Raw genomic sequence first — 24,923 nt, forward strand, 5'->3', positions numbered from 1 at the left:
AATTTCAACCCAAGTCCAGCCCCCCCCCCCCCCACCTAGGACGTGGGCTTGACCTGAGTCCGTGCAGAGATGAATAGGAACCAGAAAAACTGCATAATGGGGTTAGATATTATTTTCGTATATTCAGAGTATTATGCTATTTTCTGTGTTATGGTGACAGTATACTTCTCTTCATCCCTCTACATATGTTCATATTTTCTAGTCTGCCATTGCTATAATGTTCTCCTAAACAGCAAACATTTCTAGCAAAAATGCTCAACTACGAAATGAAAACTTTCTTATGCAAAATGCTTTTTGGGAAAACAGAATTGTTTTCGGTTACAGCAAAAACGTTTATGCTTTAAGCAAAAACATTTCTGCTTAAAGCAGTTTTGCTAGATAGCAGTTATGAAAGAAATCTGCTAGAATATGTCACTGTTATTGAATGCAATAAATTAAAAGGAACATTGCTGGTTAATTTGTGACGAATTGAAAGTAATAGCTTTTTTGCTTATATTATGGGGAGAATTTAGTGGTTTTGTTGTTTATGTTCATGAGATAGTTGAGAGCAACAGTTGTAAAGGACTGTCCTGCTCTTGAAGGTTATGTTTCTTGCGAGCTTGATATGAGGGCTATTCAGAAATCAACTTCCGATTGTCAATTGTGGATTGCTAGGTCATTGCAGGAAGATGGCGCTTGCACAGTACCCATGACTAAAGACGTAATAATGCTCACATGCATCGTGCACTCATTTCCGTTCAGTAGTGTGTGAGAAACAGCTGTTGATAATGGACGCAATTATTACTCATCCTGCAAGTTGTGAGGTTTGTTCGGTTATTCGATTTCATCATGCAGAAGGAGTTAATGCTGCTGAGATTCACCATCGATTGTATCGTGTTTATGGCAACATTATGAGTGATAGTGCTGTACAGGACTGGTGCAGAAAATTTAAGAATGGTTGTGAAGATTGCAAAATGAGGGAGGAGATGAGACATGGATACAGTTCGTGAATGTTAAGATCAATGAACAGCCAAAGCAGTGGCTGCACACCGAATCCCCAAACAAGCCAAAAAAATTAAAACAAACATTCTCGAACCGAAAGATGATGCCTACAGTTTTTTTTTGGGGGGGGGGGGGATTACAAAGGATTTGAACCTCAGACATTGACATTTAAATTCCAACATTCTTGCGACTGAGCTGTGGGGGCACAAGTAAAGAAACATATCGATGGCTGAGAACCAGACTGTTCTAAGTCCAACTTTTCATAAAAAAGAAATCTGTGTTTCACTGTGTTCCAGTTCTTGTCTGCATATATGAATCGAACAAAATTATAAATATTCCTCTCCATAAGGTTGTTGTGAAGCTTTTCCAAATTGTTTCATGAAGTTTTGAATGTCAGGAGCTTAAAATAGCTCTCCTGAAAAAGAAAATAGTAAAATGGACTCGAAACAGTCTGGTTCTGGGCCATCAACATGCAGAAAAATTGGCCTAATCCCTCTCCAAGGCATCCTGATGATTTGTGGAAATTCATTCAGTATGCCTGGGATGCCGAGGCTGAGAACTGAAAGACTAATCGATTCCATGTTCAATTGACTGCAAGATGTGGTCTTAATGGGAGGAAGATGGACTAAATATTGAATCATGGCTTTATGTTTTGTTTTTTTAACTTTTAATTTTATTGTTTGAATTTTCTAAGCCATATGCCAGTATGGCCAGTTTCTATCTGATGCTTTTCCAATTCACTATGGGCTAAAGCAAGGAGATGCACTATCGCCTTTACTTTTTAACTTCGTTCCAGAATATCCCATTAGGAAAGTTCAGGATAACAGACAGGGTTTGGAATTGAACCAGTTACATCAGCTGCTTGTCTATGCGGATGACGTGAATATGTTAGGAGAAAATCCACAAACGATTAGGGAAAACACGGAAATTTTACTTGAAGCAAGTAAAGCAATAGGTTTGGAAGTAAATCCCGAAAAGACAAAGTATATGATTATGTCTCGTGACCAGAATATTGTACCAAGTAGAAATATAAAAATTGGAGATTTATCCTTCGAAGAGGTGGAAAAATTAAATATATTGGAGCAACAGTAACAAATATAAATGACACTTGGGAGGAAATTAAAGGCAGAATAAATATGGGAAATGCCTGTTATTATTCGGTTGAGAAGCTTTTGTCATCTAGTCTGCTGTCAAAAAATGTGAAAGTTAGAATTTATAAAACAGTTATATTACTGGTTGTTCTGTATGGTTGTAAAACTTGGATTCTCACTTTGAGAGAGGAACAGAGATAAAGTGTGTTTGAGAATAAGATTCTTAGGAAAATATTTGGGGCTGAGAGGGATGAAGTTACAGGAGAATGGAGAAAGTTACATAACACAGAACTACACGCATTGTATTCTTCAGCTGACATAATTAGGAACATTAAATCCAGATGTTTGAGATGGGCAGGGCATGTAGCACCTATGGGCGAATTCAGAAATGCATATAGGGTGTTAGTTGGGAGACTGGAGGGAAAAAGACCTTTGGGGAGGCCATGACGTAGATGAGAGGATAATATTAAAATGGATTTGAGGGAAGTGGGACATAATTATAGAGACTGGATTAATCTTGCACAGAATAGGGACTGATGGCAGATTTATGTGAGGGCTACAATGAACCTCCAGGTTCCTTAAAAGTCATTTGTAAGTAAGTAAGTAGGACGCCAGTAAGTTTGTTTTGTTTATGCCACGAAATATATTTTTGTTGAGAATATAATCTTTCTTTCTTTCCATTTGCAGCCATAATGTCATAATAAATAGTAATTCTAAAGTCATGGTATACATAATACATTCATGAACCTGATGTTCATTACTAAAACAGTCATAAAAGAGATAGGAGCAATGATATATTAGCTCTCTTTCTTAAGAACAAAAAAAGACATGAAAAGCACTAAGTTGTGTTTGAACTCACGTCCGCACGAATACCAACCCGAAATGCTACCATTACACTATAACAATAAGACCGAGAATACTATAATTGTAACTGTAGATATTGTGCAACGTGGTCCAACAACATATAACATCGCCTATCTCCGATTTGTAGCGGAGATACCCAAAGAAACTTATTGGATCCAACTATCCACTTTGAGAGAAACCTCTCACAAGCAGATGAGGTCAACAAAGAGAAACAAATATATGAATCATACCTACCTTTCCTCTCTGCTAAATCTAACATACCTATTAATCAGTGGATCATCAGAGATATTTTATTTTGAGCGAGAGCTTCCCTTCCACCAACTTCTCGACATACCAACTAGTAGTGAAATTAAATTCAGTCTTTCAAATACAGAACATCTTATTACAAATTCTTAGAGACTATTTTCACATTATCCAATATCATTTATATTTTAAAGAAAAATAATTTTGTCATTATGACATTTTGACATCAAGTGAATCCCAAATTCAAAATGTAGTTTCAAATCGTTAATTAATTAACAAATCTTTCTCTCTCTGCATTAATTAAAAGTAGGCTGGGAAGAAGTCTTAGAAGTGGTACAGGTTTCTGATGTTAATATAGGCTCTAGGCCCTGAGGTTTATCAGGGTACTCATCTGAGGCTGGATCTGGCTTTATCAGAGCTGAAGCAGAATGACTTACTTGTAAGCATCAGATTCACGAATGCCATCCATGCCACCTGTCGTAATTTGACAATAATCGCATATATAGGATACATGATGCACCAAAACATGCCTAATTAAAGGAACTTGTTCTGGATTCAGCCCTCGAAAAGTGGAGCCAAGTTCTTATTTTTTATTTTATTAGTGATATTGCTAGCTTTATTTTAATTTATTTGCGTGATTAAAGTTTTAATAGCTAGTTTGTTATTGAATTAACAGTTTTCATCATAATGTAGGTGCCTTTGGGGATTATATACAAGAAATGAGCTCAAGATTATTTTTATATTGAAAAGCTTCGATTTTCAAACTAAAAACCACATACAGTATCTATAACATAAAAGTCATGTGTTACGAACTTTTCACCGTCATTTATTTTCATGTCCATTGCATCCAAATTAAGCGAGATCGTTGTGTTTCATTCTTGTTATGAAAAAAAAAAAGTTTAAATTTGTTGACTAGTGTTATCCTAGATCATATGTGTAACAGATAGATCATCACTATCTTAAAATCGTTTGCACTTTGAAGAGAACAACCGCCAGGATCGCCACCCGTCCGCCGTAAACGAACATGAGATGGCAGTACAGTCGCTAATGCAATTCAAATGGGAATTATGACATGACTCCTTATGTAACAACTAGATGGCAGCGTAATAAACCTGACAAAGGTTGTTAACTTCAAAACCTATAAAGACAACCTATCTATCTATGATCTAGGGTGTTATTAAATGGATGTACGAAAACAAATATGTTTGCAGTTGTTACCTTCATAAGGAAAAGACATTCCTATTTCTTTTTTAAGTTCTGTAGAGGATTCCAGGTTGAGCATATGAGGCTATTCCATCAAGTGGACAGTTGCTATAGAAATGCCTACCTACCATATAGCTTCTACAGTGTAGTAATCATAATATGTCAGCAGTGTATGCGATGGAGAGGGAAAGGAACTGGCCACTTTACCCCTTTATCTCCTGGCTTCGTTGCCTCATAATAAGTGGTGCCTTCGTGGTATCACTTGCGAGGTTCAGACCTGTCTTTGGACAGTTGACCAAAAAAAACTGTATTAGGCAAGGCCCATAAAACCAATTTTTTTTCTTAACCTGAAATCCTCTATAGAATAAAATGGTTGTGTTTACATCAATTAAAATTTAACTACATATTTTACACCAATACAAGATATGTCTGTAGCAAGTGAATCTGTGAAATGAACTTGCCTATTGTATACATGGAGTTTTATTCGATTTGTTAATTAAAAAAAAAACATTAATTTGGCGCTTAGCTCCTATATAAGGTTAAGTACTTAATTACACTTTTACCAATGGTTTTTCAGTTTTGATTTCATTCTCCATACTTATTGGGCTGTCAACCTGACTATAGGTCTCAATTTGAATTTTCTTTCTTATCTAATTTTAGATTACAAGGGTTTGAAATATCTTATCTAATTTTAAATTACAAGGGTTTGAAATATTCAATAATCCTTAAAATAACTATATTGCATTGCTGTTTTCTTAATTTTGATACTATTATTATTATTATTATTATTATTATTATTATTATTATTATTGCTACTACTACTCCTACTACTGCTACAGTAGTCACAGAATATCTCTGAGCCTGACAGTCGTTACAATAACGACTTGTATTCTTGGAAGCAGACTTATGGGACGAAGGGATAAGTGTGGCAATATTATCCATATGAAAACAGATCCTTCATACTACTGAAATTAAAAACATTGCTCACAATCACTGTCAGATCCATTTACTTCACTGGAATAGAGAAGCAACATAGTGAGTAGTTGATGCTTTCAGTTTACACACAACAATCTGCACTACAGAATCATTTGTTTGTTTCTCCTCATCTTGCCCCTTTTTCTGTGTAATGTAGAGCAGGCTCGAAGATATTTTGCGTCCACAGTAAAATATGTTTAAGTTGTTGTATTATGGGACATTTTCTAAGCATGCATTTAGAAATGAAGGAATTCTTTTTGCTATAATATGCAGTGTATGTAAAAAAAATATTAAACTTAACTTAGTATGAAACAACTATTCTGTTTTCATGTATAGGACTGTACTGTGATCATACTATGATTGTAATAATCACTCTATATTGCAGTAATTTTTCTAATCTTTGATGTAGAAATTGCGTTATTATTACCAATAACAATCATTATATATACATCAAGAATTATAATATGAACAATCATCAGAACAATATTTCTATTAATTTTATTAATTGGTTTATATCACGAATCCCATATATAAAATATTCAGCTGCTGTTCAATGCAAATCAAATGGTTTATAATGTTTGGTGATTACAAAACGATAACATGGTCTAAGCACAGTTGCAGCATAGTCCTACATGTGAAAATAAACCTTAAAGGGATACTGAACTAAAAATCATATTCTGGGATGAATATATTCTAAACACCATTGAAACCATACACACAATGGTGCAGACTGTACCTTTATACGACGAATAGTTTGCAAATAATATACCTTTAGACATGAATACTGGTGATGCTTGTGACATCACACTCCCATGTCACTCCACACTGAGTCCATTCTTACTTTAGTTAATCACATTACATTACTGTAGTTCATATCCAGATCGCAAAAAATACCACTCTTCTTTTCATAACAAAGCATTAAGTAGCTGCAAGCTTACTCAACGCAAGTCACGGGTGCATCAGTATGATGTCAGCAGCAGTGGTGGACAAAATCCCTTCGCTCATATATTGAGAACCATATGATATTTTGGGTACAGATGCATTATAGGGGCCAATCTCCTTATTGGTTGAATGGTATGAATGTTACTATCAATATGTATTGTTGTTATAATCGATATAAAATATGTTGCCAACTTCTAAATTAACAGTCAGTTTTATATTGTTGACTTGTAGCCTACGTCAAAATAGAAATAATGGCAGTAACAGTAAAATGTATTTTCCCTGGACCAAAAATATAATACAGACTGACTAAAATCACATCTAGTAACAAAATATTTAAATCATTTTTATTCACTTTTTTTTTAATTTGGTAGCATTTAATCTTATCGAATATCAAATACTAAAAACGATAATCGAACCATTACTTCTGCTGACCTTTGTTTTTTTGCATATAATGTGCGATGGATGGCCCCTATAATGCATCTGTTCCATATTTTGAGTAGCAATTTTCAATGCTATCTTTAACTCCCTGTTATCTACGTCATATGATTTTTTTTTATTTTTGGTCAGTGCCCCTTTAAGGCACCAATGGACTGCTAAACTCTCAAATTTTTATTTGCACTTAGTGCACACATGCTTTGTTCCCATGCTTTACCAGGAGAGTTAGTGCAGCAAAATGGCAAATGAGCAGGAGAAGTTGTGATAGATTCCATCACAATGATACAGCTAACATTACTGCACACATTTTGGTAAAGATCCATTTCAGAAGAATATTTCATCATTTCGAAGAGTCTGATACTTTGTGAGGAAGAACACATTACAGTCTGTGTATCAAATGCAGATGTTGACAGAATCGGAGAAACTCTTATAAGCAAGCCCAAAAAAATTCACTACAGCTGTCTTAGAAAACTGTATGTCATGTTCTTCATGAGTGACTAGTCATCAGACCATACAATTTTCAGTTTTTACAAGCCTTGACACCAAATAATATCATACGTCACCATACATCGAGGATGAAGATTCTGTATATCACATACATAAAAAAAAAGTTTTGCGTCACCTGTAGAAGTAGTGTTTACGCTCCACTTCAAGCAATGTCCATAAAAACATTTGAAAGCTATCCTTTTAACTGTCTGAAAAAGTAAACAGTGTTGAGAAACAGTAGAAGTCTACCCTAGAAACTGACTGAAAAAGTAAACAGAAGTGCAAGAAATCGTATCTCTCAGTGAATAGCTCAGAGTAAAACAGTTTTATTTCATTCTAAGGAGGTTGAACAATGGCAAGGCAGTCAATTACGAACTTCAATCGTGTGAGGATTGTTTCTCTATGTCAGGGAGGACTGTCTTCAAGGTAAGTAGTGAGGCGCTTAGGGTTGAACCAGAATGATGTACGAACATGGAATTGCTTCTGAAACACAGATAATGTCGATGACATGCCTCGTAGTGGTCGTCCATGGGCAACAACAGAATGTGATGACTGATATCTGCGAATTATTGCCATGAGAAACGCTGAGAATACTACTGGCATGATTAAAAATGACTTTCAAACTGCGACAGGGAGACGCTTATCCAATCAGACTGTATGAAACCGATTACATGATAGCAGACTACACTCCAAATGTCCATGACGAGGCCCAACTTTTACACCTAGGCACCATGGACAATGTTACACCTGGGCAAGAAAGTGTCACCGATGGACTGTACAAAATTAACACAAAATTTTATTCACGGACAAAGCCGAATATGCCTTGTGCCAGATAATCATCGACAACATGTTTAGAGAGAATTAGGTAATGCTGCACGACTCAGACACCCCTACAATCGAATGCAGCAAAGTGACGGGTCAGTGATCTTTAGGGGTGGCATTATGTAAGGTCGTCAGACGAAATTGGTTGTGATCCAGGGAATGCTGAGGGGTCCACAGTATAGGGACAACATTCTTCAAGCCATAGTAGTACCTTTTAATCAGCACTTCAGTGAAGGATTCATGTTTATGGACGATAACTGCAGAGTCCATCGTGTGGTTGTCATCAATAACTTCCATGATCGTGAAGGAATTACCAGGTTTGAATGGCCCGCATGTTCTCCAGACATGAATCCAATTGAGCATGTTTGGGATCAACTGAAGTGAGTCATTCATGTTTCCTCTGACCTCCCACGCAATCTCGAAGACCTTTGCAGAGTTGCTGTTGAAGAATGGGACAGAATGGATCAACAGTTGATAAGTGTGCTGGTAGACATATGCCACGAAGAGTCCAAGCATTAATCAATGCAGGAGGAAGTACTACACTCTATTGAAGTTGCTAGGATAGAGATTTGGTACTCCAGCCAATACTTAATTTTCATTTGGCCATCCACACCATTGTTATTATTTTGTCAAAAACTATTAAAAATAAATACATTTTCATTCCTTATCTTTCCTTGGTCTTGTCTTTTATTGAAGGTCTGGTTGACAGGTGATGCAAAACTTTTTTTGATATGTGAAGTTTTCATTGACAAAGTAACATTTCATGTAGACAGTAAGGTCAGTTGCCATAATTTACGAGTGTGGGTCACAAACGACCCTCATGTCCAAGATTTAGCCAAGATCATTGTCTTTTGCTCCATATCACAAAACAGAATACATAGCTTATTTTTCTTTGCGCTGTAACCAGGATGACCCTCTTGACATGCTGCAGTAGTGGCTAATCCTGCAGCTAGATGAATGATACAACAACTACCTGTTCTAACAAGATGGGGCACCCCTATTATCACATTGCAATCCAGTGTTACCTGAATGAACATCTGCCTCACCACTGTATTGACTGTGCATTTTCCAATTAGCCACCCAGTGACTTTTTTTTCTGTGGGGTATGTGGGATGCTGCGTGTGTCATCTCTGCCACATGTACCAAAGTTGACATATTATGTTAATGTCATGTATGACAAGAACTCAATTTCACTAGGACATATGCCACATTTAATTTCAGTGGTGTAGGAGTATCTTTTGGGAGTTTTTCTGTCCATTGATGCCTTACAGTCCTTGTATCATAAATACAGTAGTTACTTTTACTACATATACAAGTTGTTTCATTCTTATTACTTATCCGTTATTTTAAAGCAACTTAAATTGTTACATTGTATTTTTGAGCATGTGTGAATAAATTTATACTTGGATTGACAAGTCACTTCGCATGTTCGAAGAAGTTTGTATTAGTGTTCTGCATTGCAAGGTACTTATTTCATACTGCTTTCAGCTCTTGTGATTGTTACTCTTATTTCTATTAGCCTCTATTAAGATTGGTGTAAAATGGGAATGATAGTTTAAATTGCTTTGTATTTAAACATATGACGTGTACAACTACTGTCTTTGAAAAATAATAATCATTTTAAGAAAGACATCACAATGTAGTAGTTAAAAATTAAAGGCTAATACAAAGGTGAATATTAAACTTGCATAAAAACTTCGACAGTTACAGAAAATAGTTGACAGAAGTTTGTGGATGGTGTGGGGAGAGACTCAACACACATGAGGAAGTACGTCAGAAATTTCAACAGATGCATTCATGTATACCACCAATTTGGCTACAGAATATTTAGATAAGAATCACCAATTACAGAGAAGTGAATGCATTGTGCAGCATACTGCAAGTTAAGAAAAGCATTATTGAAAAGTTGTTTAGTGAAGCTGTAAGTTCTGAAAGTGAAGACATGAACCAGATCCAAAATTTATTTTACAGTTAATGTGGAACTTTCCTCAAACACAAAAGAGAAATGCAAAAATTTCAATTTTGACACTGCATCATATGATTTGGTTTGTAAGAAATTATTTCAGCCTCAGATTCAAATCCAAGGAAAACATTAGATAAGTCAGTTGTAGAAAAAAAAAATATATATATATTTTTTATAATATTGATAATGTAGGAAAAAAATATAATTTATGTACTATATTATTGCTTGAAAACACAAACAATTGGCTTTCCCCAATCAGAAACAGCCGTGAGTCAAAGCTTACTAAATGATATTGTTTTAATATACAAGATTTCTTTTATCTTGAAGATTTTATTGAGAACAGAAATAGCAAAACAAAGTTAAGAGAATTCCTTAGAATGAGACCTTATGGTCCATTAAGAGACATTTGAACTTGTAAAAAATAAATACATAATAGAGAAAATGTCTCAAAATTCGCTGACCTGCGTCCTAAAACAGTCTCAGCAGGTAGAAGTGGTATACATACCATCCATCTGAATGTTCAGTTAGTAATAAATAGAGCAAAGTTAAATGAGATGGTATCAGGTGACACATCAAATTTAAGTGTGTTTGTCCCCAAATTGTCATTTAAATTGATAGAAAAAATGTTCAGATGCAGTTAAAAGAGCAGGCAATGAACAAGTGGAAGTGAGTGCGTGATACATAATACAGTGGCTCTGCAGATGTTTCGAAGAAAACCAATTTTATTCCTTAGTGTGATGCGACTTTGCAAAACCTTTGCTACTATTGTGATGGTCTTCTTCTACTTATTTGAGATCTGTCGATCTGTTTTCCCGAAGTGATTAATCTTAATTTTCTGGGGAAGTAGACTGCCAACTGTCTTTCCATCTCAGTGACGCAGTGATAATATGCTAAATTTCAAAGAAAAATTGAACCTGCTGAATACAAAACATTTGGATCAAAGGAGTATTTCACCATCAGACACTCTGACATACAAGTTTGGTCAGGAAATTTGTCGGACATGACAATGATGAGACAATGATGGTGGACTTACTCATGGACATGGAATATCAGGTAGCATCCTGACAAAGTAGATACTAGGAGTTTTCCTGTACAATGAATGTGATGAAATTGGGGGATTTTGGAGAAAATCTCTGAAAACTATTGAGCAGCATGTCGACATTAGAAGTTCACACATTATTCGTGACAATGAAAATCTCGAAAAACTGATCAATTGGTTTACTCAGCACCATCTGTTTCCAACAGTTGATGATATCATGTCCATAAGCACTGGACTTTATCAGTACCTTAACTTTGAGGTTGCTCCATTTCCTTTGTCACCGTTTTCCAAGGAAGGAATGCATAAAGGCATAAAATCTTTGTTTTACAAAGGTTTTAAGCCACTTTGAAATGATAGACAATTCGGAAGTAGCATTCATGTTGTAGATGATGGATTTATGCTGCACAGAGTCATTTGGCATCACAATGAATCTTTCACGGCAATTTGCAGAAATTACATACAGTATGTGGATATCCAGCCGATGCAGATATTCTGCTTGACAAATCGATGGTCACAACATACACACACAGGGAAGATTTCTAACCAACGAAAAAACAAAATCGCCTTATTGCCATGCTCATGAAAAGATTCGAGGAATCAAATCAAATTTCAGTAGGTAACAGAAGATTCTGATATACTGACTATAAGGACCAATGAATATGTCATCATTTAATTCTTTTGTTGTAGGAGAAGACATCGACTTCCTTGTTCTTTAGTAGTACTGGCGAAAGGACATTCAAATGTTTATTTCCTCAAATCAGGCAAAGGAAAAAACTGCAGAACAAGCTTACTCTCCACAAAGTTTGCAGGTTGATCAAGTAGTGGCAGATAACATATTGTTTTTGCATGCTTTCAGCTGTTGTGACACGAAGTCTGCAATCTTCTGTCAAGGCATGAACAAGTTACTGAAGATACTTCAGAAGTCCGAGGAATTGAACCACACTGTATTAGTGTTCAAGGAATAATGTGTAGATTCTGACACTGTACGAAGCTTTACAAAAAAAATGTCTCTTTGGATTTTGTCCAGTACCAGCATTTCACCAGATCAATAACAAAAACTAAGTTGAATTCTGCTTCACTTCCACCCACAGCAGCAGCAGCATGACAGCATTCACTTCAAACCTAGATCAAGCTCAGACGTGGTTCATTGTTCACAAGAATCCATAACACTGTGGATGGAAGGAAGTAAGACTGGACTTAACTCCAGTCAGAACAACTAAAGATCCTATTCCTGAAGTACTTCTTAAATTCCTTTCCTGTAAATCCAAAAAAAAAAAAAAAAAAAGATGGAGCTCGGCATGTGGCTGCAGAAAGACACATTTAAAACGCATGACTGCAATGGACTGTCCTAGAAAAACTAAATTTTGAGTGACTCTGAGGAAGAGGAAGAAATAAAAACTGTCATCAACAGAGTGTTGGCACACGAAGATAAGGAAGAGTATTCTGAAGAGGAAGATGATACCCAGCTGAGCACTATAGAAGTAAACATCAACAAATCTGGCCCATCCAGAGCCTCAAAACAAAGAAAAGTATAAAAATTCACCGAAATCACAAACGTGGATTAGTTATACTTGTGAATACATAATAAAACACGTGCCATTTGCTCCGCCTCATTGTGGTGTGAAAACAAGTGTAAATGATAATGAATTAATAGGGCTTGGATTTTCATGACCTAAAAGTTAGTATTGATGGATTCCATCCGTTACAAACTGACATTCAGAATACATTTTTCTATAAAAAATCTTGTTTAAAATATATGATACATTTAATAAATTAAATTTGACCACATGGTTTAAAAAAGAAACTATGGGAGGTTATGTTAATTTAGAAAATGCATTTCAGAAACAAAGTAATAGCTAATGCAAATGCCTAGTATAACATATTTTAACAAAATACAAAATATATATTCAATATGCTAATCCCAGAAATTATTGTAAAAATTATAAATTTAATGTTATACATCTAATATCAGAAAATATAGAATTGAAATTATAAATCATTGCTTGAAGAACCAATGCATAGAAAATTTTGATGATAATTGTGTCCATGGAAATCACAACTCACAATCAGGTATTTTTCCTCATCAGTCTGTTGTGCTTCAGATGTTGTAACACATCCAAGCTCATCAGTCACTGAAATGCCCTCGGCCAGGCATGCCAGAAATCAGACTCTAAATGTGCAGTTTTGTGCATTGATCGTCGGTCTGTGCAGACTGCATCATTCGAGCATTGCTCTTACCCTTTCTTAGCTGGAGGGGGTGTACAATAATCTATTCTGCGCTTCTAGGGTTGGATTGAATAGGCATTTGGACATTATAAACACACTTAGCAGAAGGAAAAAAAACACGTTTATTATCAGTGTATATACTTGACATTGTAATACAAGAAACTTTAGGCTTACTCATTTATACTTCACAAAGTAGTGGTTTGTAAAGCATAATTTATTAACATGATTTTTATATAGTATTTGAAGAAAAAGATATTGCAGTAATTTCGAAACAACAAAAAACGAATAAGTATTTCATTTTACCTAGTAGGTACTAATTATTTTAAAGTAATAGACCCTACTCTTTCATTGTTCGTCGAGCATTATTATTTATTGAGACCATTGGATAAATGTTGAAGAAAATATTATACTCCCAATATTAATTACATGCAATAGGGCATTCTGAAGTTTTTACACTGAAATAATTTCCTTGCTGTGTGTTAATATAAATTAACATTAATATTAATAAATATTTGGAAAACGTTAAGAGCAAGTATCGACAAGTTGGGAGCATTACTGAAAGAAATTAAAGATGTAGTTCACAAGCTGTGAAGCGACGATATTCTATTTATGTCAGGTTTAAAGGTTTATTAATGTAAGTATATTAGCATAATATAGCGACGTGAGATGGAAAAATTGCCATTATATATTTTTCCAGAAAATTTTTCCGCCTTGCAAATAATTGCTTTCTTCGCTCCTTACAACCTCAAGAGCCCCATATGTATTCCAGACTGTATTCTCATCACTTACCAGCTTATGAAATGAAAGTCTAATCTTTGATGGCTGTGTTAGTACAGACTCCAAAACAACGCCAATGTCAAGTTCGTTTTTCTGTGAGAGTATTGATTAAGAAATAAGCACTGGCAATATCATATTTTGAGAACTTTACTAATCTGATCTAAACTGTCACAAGACTATTACCTCGACATGGGCTGATGAAAGCCTTTCATTTTAAAATAATTATTGTTGGCTGAGGAAAACATTATAACAATTATGTTATATGATTCGTAATTTCTCTTCTTCGTTATATGTGAACTCCTCACTTTATTTATCATAACTCATTCACAGACACAACCAATCAGCACCCGTACTGAAACTGCGGTACTGAAAGAAAAGCTGTTGCAGGTCTGTATAGCCCTATAGCGTTCCCCTCCAAGGCGATTCACTCCCTCCAGATAGGGGAATAGAAAGTGCACATCGCACAGAGACTACTGCACAATGTGTGCGACTGCACAGTGTGCAGGGTTTTGGCATGCCTGCCCTCGGCAATGCTGTCTTGACCTGTAGGTTAAGTATAAGAAGCTACATGATCTTGAGTCTATCTGTCACTGAGATAAAATCACACACACGTGCATTACACCATTATATACTGCAGAAATCCATTAAGCAGGAAGTCATCAGAAAATAAAATACACGCCAATTTCATACGTAATTTTTTTACATTAACCTGTTAAATTTGTGAACCTTTCTTATTGTCTCAGCACATGAAAGGTCATCATACTCTAATGTGTTTAAACCTAACACTCTTACATAATGAACTTTCTGAGTTCTTGATATAGGTGAAATGTGTGCCCACCTTTTGTCCAGAAACTTTTTTGCAGCTTCTATATCAGCTTAAAACACTTCCTGGATATTAATGTACTGGCTTTTCTTGCTTCAACATGGACAAATTCTTCAGAATTTTGTATTGTATTTCCAGATTTTGCAGCCAACCACGCTATCCTTTTTACATGCCCTTCAGTAGCATCTACTGCCTTCCTTCCCATGGCACGATTAAAAGGAGCGCCATTCTACAGTAAATCCAAATATTTCGAACAAGTACGTTTTATGGCTTAAGGCAAACTTCTGGTTGAAATGGCTTGCAGCCCCATCAGAAAAAAATTTGACTTGTTTCATTTTGGGAAGAATTTGAATAATTTCTGAAAAAATTGTTCTTATGCAAATGTCACAGCATACTTATTTATCATGTGCCAGATAGTCAGAAACTAGAGCAAAGGACTGTTTTTGAATCTCACTATCACACTCCCCTTTAAACCAAGCAACAGCTGTAAAAATTGAGATCTGACGATTGTTCCAATGGGCAGCCTGTAACTCGTCTTGTTCCCTGCAGGTATAGTTTTCAGAAAAGTCAATTTGTATAATGGCTTCATTATTATCAACATTTTCTCGAAGAACATTTAAATGTTTGTGATTGCTGTCTTTTCACATACACATGGTTTAGGAAATGGGGAAGATGATCACACAACTGTTCTGTGCAATTAATAACAGAACCTTCTTTCACCTCAATTTGCGCTCTTCCGTCACTTAATGTTCACTGATTCCACTCACATGATGAATTAGCCTGTTCATCCGTTACGTCTATTTCACTTATCAGTGGGCACTCCTCACAGTCTAATTCTATACATTCACTTCTATCCTGATCTCACACCATATGAGCTATACTTACAACTTACTTATTTACAAATGGCTTTTAAGGAACCCACAGGTTCATTGCCGCCCTACCATAAGCCCGCCATCGGTCCCTATCCTGTGCAAGATTAATCCACTCTCTATCATCATATCCCAAAAAATAAAATAAAAATGTAACATAATGTAGAACTCAATTTAGATAGTGCATATTTTTACTTTTTTTTGTCATCCAGTAGTCCAGGAATGCATGCATGTTTTAAGATTTGATAGTGAAAGGAAATCTGGACTCTAGTAATAACTTACGTGACGAACTGTAGGTAGATTTACTGCAGACTTATTGACACTCATTCACTGCGGTTATCAGGTTGACTCACCCATGACCCACAAGCAGTGGAAACAGATGCATGGATGGTAGGTTTGAACAATATAAATCAACTCCGGTTACAGTGAACCTCTGCGGTCCAGCATATTTCATTCACTATATCCGAGGTTCACTGAAACCGAAGTGACTGTTTTTATACTACTGACAATATTAATATTTCTGGCAATAAAATCATAAATAAATAAACCTTAAATTGAGAGGAATGAAAAATGATATAACTAAAATAATACTGTACTTCATGCATGCAATACAATAATTTTATTCTCTCCTCTCTGACCCTGACATGTTAGCACATATCCATAATGTTACTAGGTTTTTAGACATTTTACCACCAACAAGTTTTCTCCTTTAAACGTCAGTGTTTTATCTGGCACTAACTGATAGAATAGTCCAGTCTCGTCACCATTCAAAATGTCGTCAGGCGAATAGCCATTTACGAAGTCTTGGCCACTCCATAGTCAACCACTCTGACGTCATTTCTCGATCCACAGAATTTGTTTCCCAACTATAATGCCATGCCTTTTCTTCTACCTGTCCAATCACCCTTCCGAACACACAAGTTCTTGATTTTTGTCTCATAACTTGGCTAGCTGCTCAGCTTTGGTTTTCAGAATAGACCCATTGAGAGATATTTCTAAAGACTTCTGAATAATAACTCTCTTAAAGGAGTCAGCAGAACTAATCCTTTCTTTATCCTTCACTGCATACACTTTTCTCTTTAACATGTTCCAAGCTGTCCAGAAAGCTTAAAAAAAACCTTTCTTTGTCTTTCAGTGTACTTGAGGAGTAGTAGATTTGAAATTTTGTTCTAAACATTTTCTTGGAAGTTTTAATTTTTAGGTCCACTATAAACGGAAATATTAAATGTGCTTTAAATGTTTGCTGATTGGGACCAATGATTTAGGTTCACTTTAACCGAATGTTCACTACAACAGAGTTAACTATATATATATATATATATATATATCCAACAGATTGAACAAAATATTATTAAGATTGCAACCACTACGTATTATTCACACACAACAAAATGTCTGCTTTTTCATGGATTTTTAGCTGCCATTTCAATAATGTAATTTTGTAACATTGCTTCCTCTTCTCGTTGTGCTTTCTCATTGGTAGTTCACCAGTCACTGAAAGCAGCTGGTACACGAAAATACTTGTGCATTTGGAATCCTACGATTTGGAAATCTTACTTGATATTTCAAAAACAGCAGCTGTAGCATTACTGTCATACAATCCATACACATACATGATGTCGGCATATTCCTGACGAGAATAAACAAAAGGCTTTTTTTAATAGCCAAAACACAGCACAAAATACTAGTCGCACACACTCTAACTGTCTAGCAGAGCTTAGCTTGTGAGGCTATTAACTCCAAATGACAACAGACCCAGTAATGATGGGACTCTACTAATGTTGGGAATGTGCTCTAATAAATAATGTTCTACAGTGGTTGGAGGCACAAGATGTTCTGCTTCTTTATCTTTGTCATCTCGACTTTGGATATAGGTATATTAAGTTTAATCGACGTAGGATGTGCCTTGAAACACATTCCAGAATTTATAAACATTAAATCTGTTACACTGTGTGTGTGTGTGCGTGCGTGCGTGCGAGCAATTCATATTTGCATTTGGGAACACTTGTTAAGCTGCATTCGTATTGGCCGTTTTGAAATACATTATTATTGTTCCAGGGTTGATATTACCTTCTTGAGCGTATCCACAACATGTTCGTACAGTATTCAGTAAGTGTTCTCCATTTTTCACGCAGTTGGTGTATATATACATGGGAAGTATGCTCTTGGAAAATATAAACCATTGCATGAACTGATTTGGCGCGGTTTTAAATGTTCCTTCTGCGAACATTAATGGACTCTCTGAGGTTCTCCATTGTTGCGAAAATAACTCTGTTCTCATCCTTTTTCCCCATATCACACAAAAGAAACCTGTTTTGACTAAGGATAACACAATATTCACTAGGATAGTCAATATGTTCCAGTGAAGCAGGATTGGTAAGTCATCCTATATTTTGATAGAGATTGATTTGTCGTCGTAAGATAATCCTTTCTGGCAACATCAGTAGTAATTCTTCATCTTGCACATCTCATAAAGTCATTCACATGACTGTGCTGAGAGTATGTAGATTTTCTTCTGCATTTCAAATTGTTCATCAACTTTATTACTTCTCCTTGCACACCTGCTCCATAGTGATGATCTCTCGTACCATCTTGTGCACTTCAGTATTTTTTAGGTCAACCCATGTATTGCATTTAGCATTCCAGGACCTTCGCTGTGTGCACCACCAATATTGTGAACCATCTTTATTAAAGGAGTGAAAGTGGTAGAAGTAATGATCGAAACCGACATAGATTTTACACAAATCTGGCTTCCAGGTATAGCTCCCTGTAAAGCTGACTTGAATAATTTCAAGGAAAAAATTGTTTCGGGGGTCGGGCATTGAACTCGGGACCTTTGGCTGAGCGCGCCAACATTCTACCGACTGAGCTACCCAGGAACTCTACCAGACCCCGCCTCAATTATTTCCTTTTTATCCACATACTTCAAGTGGGTTGACAAGACGTCAGAGACCCAACATTGAGTGCACACTTTCTGTGTGACTTAAATTTGTGGTTTTCTCTTAACAGTAATGTCTATTGTACAAATCTGGCTTCCAGGTATAGCTCCCCGTAAAGCTGACTCAATTAATTTTAAGGGAAAAATTGTTCCGGGGCCGGGCATCAAACCGAGTGCTGAGTGCATCAATGCTCTACCAACTGAGCTACCCAGGAACTCCACCAGACTCTGCCTCAATTATTCACTTTTTTATCCACATACCTCAAGTGGGTTGACAAGATGTCAGAAACCTGACATTGAGTGCACACTTTTTATGTGACTTCCACTAGAAGATTTATACTGTGAATGTGTCTGCAGTCTCGGCAATGGCCCCTGCGATAGAAACCACTTAATGCTGTGCAGCAAGAGAACTGTGCCCTTGACCGTACATTGTGCCAAACACTAATATTATTTGCACATTTTGCGCATTTTATTTCATTATCTAGTCGACAAATTGAATCAAAACAACCAGTGGACCAAATGTCTCTTGGATGTTAATTCAAGTGAACCACATTTTAGTGCACATTGGACATCAAATGTAGGTGAACCAAATGGACTGGCCAAACATCTGCTATCAATGGTAATGGTGGGCAGCAGTGGAAGAGCGGCATTGTACTCATAAAGTGAGAGTCAGATGAAACCTAGCTGATGCTGATATCTTTTAATACAAATTAAAATTCATTATAGTGATTTAGATTCTGGTCCCACTTCGTGAACTCCCACTTTTATAAGACAATCATCATAGCCATTTGAACTATTATGAGATGATTTCCTGCACCTTTGCATTAAAGTTGAAATCTACCCTTTTAATGCTGTCTTCAGAAGCCAAAAAAAAATATATATATATATATATATATATATATATATATTAAAATTACATGGCAACAGATCAGAACTGTACAGAAGCACTCAGTGCAATTTTTTCGTCACCTGCAGAATGTTGTCCTAAAAAAGAAGCTTATTATGGTCGTAAAACCATTGATTTATCAAGTTATGCTTTGAAATTTTTGGAAGGTGATGAAGTGCAGTTCCATTGCATGGTAACACATATTTTGTTTCTGTCACATTTTTGGCATCATGTTTAATCACCTGTGAAGGTGGTTACAAGAGTGGAATTGTTGACTTCTTCTTCAGCCTAATACTCATACACAGTAACTATTTAGAAATAACTACTGAAGCTTTCCTGGTGACGTGATAACTCAAAATTTTCTCGGGCTTTCAGCCAGGTCATAAGTTGGTGATCCACCGACGTTTCGAGGATGTTCATCTTCCTCATCTTCAGGGTTAAATGATAACTAAGGGTACCCAGCTCCTTAATTTATAGTGCCAGAGGGAGGAGTCAGCCAAGGAGCTGTGCGCTGATTGGCTCTTATTAGTGCGGACTGTGGCGTGAACGCAGCCGACGTGTCGTCTTGCTTTGTGCTGTTTGGCTGATTGACCGTGGGTCTCACAATGGGCTCGGTGGACGAGTTCTTATGTGTCCTCTGCTGATGATGGCCTGTCGTCTGGGCATTGAGAAATTTAATATCCAGTGCCCATACCGCGCTTAGTTGGAGACCCTGAGTCCCAATTCAGGTTACTGCGTTCCGCCGCTGTGGCCAGGGTCTTTGTGCTGTTCGGCTGATTGACTGCGGTTCTCGTGATGGGCTCGGCAGACGAGTTTTTATGTGTCCTCCGCTGACGATCTAGGCCTCAGAGTACCACGGATCTACCGCATTCCTTGTGAATGTGAGGCTGCTTACATTGGGCAGACGGGACGCACAATAACTACGCGTCTTTCGGAACATCAAAGAAGCATCAGATTAATGCAGCCCGAAAAATCCGGATTGACTGAACATTGTATTGAAAAAAGCCATAGGGCTAATTTTAATAACACCGAGGTCTTGGCGAAGTGTTTGGGCTTCTGGGATAGAAGAGTAAAGGAAACCCTGGCCATAGCGGCGGAACGCGGTAACCTGAATCGGACTTGGGTCTCCAACTAAGTGCGGCATGGGCACCGGCTATTAAATTTCTCAATGTCCAGATGACGGGCCATCATCAGCGGAGGACACATAAGAACTCGTCCACCGAGCCCATCGTGAGACCCACGGTCAATCAGCCGAACAACACAAAGCAAGACGACACATCGGCCGTGTTCACGCCGCTGTCCGCACTAATAAGAGCCAATCAGCGCACAGCTCCTCGGCTGACTCCTCCCTCTGGCACTATAAATTAAGGAGCTGGGTACCCTTAGATATCATTTAACCCTGAAGATGAGGAAGATGAACATCCTCGAAACGTCGGTGGATCACCAACTTATGACCTGGCTGGAAGCCCGAGAAAATTTTGAGTTAGTAACTATTTAGTTATGAATCTCTGCAGATGGTCTCCATGATCATAAAATTGATTAGCTAATATTGTTCATCCTGGAATGATTCCATACTTGCAGTAGTTGAGGATATCTTCATTGATTGCTTAAAACTGACTATATGAACTGCCTGAGTGTTTCTCACAATAACTAACAAGTGTTTGCTTATATGAATGACCTATGAATATTTGGCTCATTGCCTTCAGGTATGCATGTTACGTTATCTTTAGTATCTGTTCCTGTTAATTTCCTGCTCATGTTATCTTTTAAAGTAAAGGCATATTCTTATTTTGTATTTACGTCATTTACTTTTCGTGAAATGCAGAGTTGTTATTTGTGGAAAAGAAATGTATGCCGGCTAGATATTTGTAAATGTTTTTGAAATTGGATTGTGTAATATTTAGACATATTATATCATTTTCAGGTAATTTCTGCACGTAAAGGCGAATTTGAAACAGGATTTGACAGAGGTGGCCAGACACGAGAACACGCCATGTTAGCAAAAACAGCTGGAGTGAAGCATTTGGTAGTATTAGTAAATAAAATGGACGATCCAACAGTAGAATGGTCAGAGGCACGATACAATGAATGTCGAGACAAGATTATGCCCTACTTGCGGAAGCTAGGCTTCAACCCTCAGAAAGACCTAACCTTCATGCCTTGTTCAGGTCTTACAGGCCTGGGCCTGAAGGATCCACTAGATGAGAAATTGTGCCCATGGTACAGGTAACTGTCTTCTTGCAATTTTTCTTTCAGGAAAGGGAGTAAAGATTCATATGTAATTGTAATGCCTTCAAAAGCCCACTGGGAGAAAATAGAGACTTTGCTGCCAATTTACTTAACTGTTTCTTTTGTTCAGAAAATTTCCATTCTGGTCTTTTTATCTTTATATTACTTCACACACTCAGGACAGTTGTTCTGATGACTTACAGCTAATGATAATAAAATTTATGTGTGAGTGTATATGGACACGTTTGTAAAAAGCAAGTGAAACACCAATACTTCCACACATTACAGACTATATATATGATTTTGGACTCACAGTGTGCTATTTGAAGGTGGTGATTGAGATGAAAGAATTGGTGTGCAAGTCTTGAAACTTTTTTCTAATAGCTTTAACAAGCTAACCAATAATACTAATAATAATAATAATAATGATAATAATAATAATAATAATAATAATTCATGGCACTACAGTCCTTCAAGGGCCTAGACCAACTAGCCTGCTGTTGGCCTGCCCAGCTGTTATAGATGGCTTTCGTAACCAGAAGCTAAGAGAATTATGTTGAAACGTAGGAATACCGTGATGATAAATAATAGTGTTTTTCATGTTCCAACTTGTGTTGGATTTAATATAGAGGAAGTTAACACTCGCCTACCATTTTGACTCATGCAGAATGGGGCTAAAGTGACTTCCACAAACTAGATAAGCCATTTAATTTAACATGGATGGTTAGTCAAATGCACATCGTGTATTCACTATAAGAGACTTTTTAAAAATTGCAATTCTCTTGTGATGCAGTAAGTATTTAGGCGACACTTCAGTATTAGGAGACATGGAAATATTTCAGATCAGCACATCATAAAAAATGAGTGAAATTTCGGACTACAACGTCTGCAGTGGATAAGAAACATGGAGACAGTGTAAAAATTACACAAACACCAGATGACATTGATCATTCAAAACCCAGATGTTCATCCAGCAGACATACATTGGTACTTCATGTGACACACATCTCAGTGTATCGGATTTTGCTGTAGAACAGCTTTTTGCAAGCAATTTATGCCTTAATTAATGAGCAGTTGGATGTCATTTATTGACTGATAATGTCAGGTGGAGATCATTTTGAATTGTCTAGCCATGTTGATAAATAAAACATGAAATACTGGAGTGATGCTAATTCTCGCCATCTGCATGAAAAACTCTGCAGTTAGAGTGTTTCTTTATGGTGTTGAATATCAACTTTCGAGACCATTGGTTCTTATTTTCTTGAGGATGGGAATGGCTGTACAATAACTGTGACATTGTGCCAATATGAGTATATGCACACTCAGTTCAGCTTCCCAGAATTACACAATTGAAACGTTGACCCTGCTACAGTTTATTTTCAACAAGAAGGAGCAACAGCGCCTACTGCTCGACATTCAAACATTTTTAAGGATGGTGTTTTAGCACTAATTAATTCCCCGCTTTCTTGGCCCAGTCACCTGATTTGTCAGCTTTTGATTTCTTCCTATGGGAATTTTTTTTGAAAAGTGAAGTGTTTCAGATACGTTTAGCAGACTTAAACACACTCAAGCAGAGAATTGTGGATAAAATTAACACCATAACAGATTGTTTGTTTTGTGACAAATGGCAGACATAATCTTTCAGTTCTCACTATTGTTCAATCAATAAATTTAATACATATATAGTGACGTTTTAAAATGGTAAGTGAATGTGAATGTTGATTCACCTAGTATAATGCATGTTTAATATAAAATGCAAGACATTTTCTGAAGAACTCGTATAGCAATAATCTTAAGTTGTTACTGACTTCATTATTTCATAATGGGTTACAATGCTAGTGTGATAACATTTGCTATAGTTTTGTAGTTTTTAATTAGAAATTGTGGGAAAATGATTATAAAATTAGCTTCAAGATTCGTATGGAATTATTTTCAGTATCCCTACGACGAGAAAAAGTAACTTTTATCATCTTTGTCCATCTGTCTGATTATCAGTAGCGGCTAGTGACTAAAATCCTTGGTGAGGCCTGTAGTAAGTAGTTTAAGATAGTAGGCTACCTTCCATGCAAAATGTTTATTATTGATGATACTTTATTATGATTGACATTATTACTATATTATCATTATTATTATTATTATTATTATTATTATTATTATTATTATTATTATTATTACTATTATTATTAACATAGATGAAAAATAACATGTCAATCTTCAAATAAGTTGCTATGCTGTGAGTTAATTTCAGTAGGCTTAACTATTTAATTTTATAAAGCAACGAATATTATGCTCAACTGAAGAAGCATGTGTTGAAATTCCCCTGGAAATATTTTTCAGAATGCTGAAGTTTCAGTAGACACACTGTTCTCTCTTTTTTTGTTTGTTTTTGTTTTGTTCTTTGACAGCAACAAGCACGACCAACAGAAAAGTTTATTTCGCACCACATTACCAAAGACCCATTTATGTTACTCACACCAGAATGCATTGAAAGCTCGCGTTTAAGATTATCTTTCTGAAAAATTATCATTCCTTTTTCAATATTATTTCCTATCGATAACGATACTTTAACAATGAATTTATTACAATTATCATCATTATTTCTCGCATTTCTTTCGATTTCTATTTTCCCGAAACACATAATCACAGTGGACCACACGACGATTCATCACTGTTATTCCCATCCTAACCGACACTTGAGACCAGCATTGACACAAGACCGGGTTGTGAATGGGAGAAGTGAAGGCTGATGGGTGGGGGAATACCTGCTAGGCCACAAGAAATGTGCCTCAGTTTCAGCTTTCCGAGTGCAACCTTAAAACCCGTGCAAACATACGAAATGCAGAAGCCAGACCCGACGAGCGATCCTGGCCTCAGGAACAAATTTTACTGCAAGACAGGTCTATATACATCACAAAGTTTTCTACTACTACAACTCTATACGCTTCATTGAAATAACTAATATGTTGTTGTTTTCTAATGCCAGGCGTTTGACAATAAAGTCATTTGACCTCTTGCACTCCAATATTTTTCAAAGATATTATCATGACCAGCCACTGAAGCACAGATTTTGAGATGTTCCGAATCCATTTCTTGGTTTGAGTTGCACAATGGACAGTTAGGGGACTGATATA

At 36.4% G+C, this 24,923-nt stretch overlaps 1 protein-coding gene across 2 annotated transcripts in view; it reads left to right on the forward strand.

Annotated features, from left to right (window-relative positions):
- The window catches only part of eRF3 (eukaryotic translation release factor 3), an 87,544-nt gene that overhangs the window by 37,088 nt on the left and 25,533 nt on the right, over positions 1-24,923 (forward strand). For both annotated transcript variants that reach the window (XM_069841368.1, XM_069841369.1), the window contains exon 6: positions 21,488-21,789. In XM_069841368.1, coding sequence (XP_069697469.1) covers positions 21,488-21,789 — 302 coding nt within the window. The remainder of the gene's footprint in view (positions 1-21,487; positions 21,790-24,923) is intronic.

Source organism: Periplaneta americana, chromosome 12 (assembly GCF_040183065.1).
Source record: "Periplaneta americana isolate PAMFEO1 chromosome 12, P.americana_PAMFEO1_priV1, whole genome shotgun sequence".
In the NCBI taxonomy this organism is placed as follows: domain Eukaryota; kingdom Metazoa; phylum Arthropoda; class Insecta; order Blattodea; family Blattidae; genus Periplaneta; species Periplaneta americana.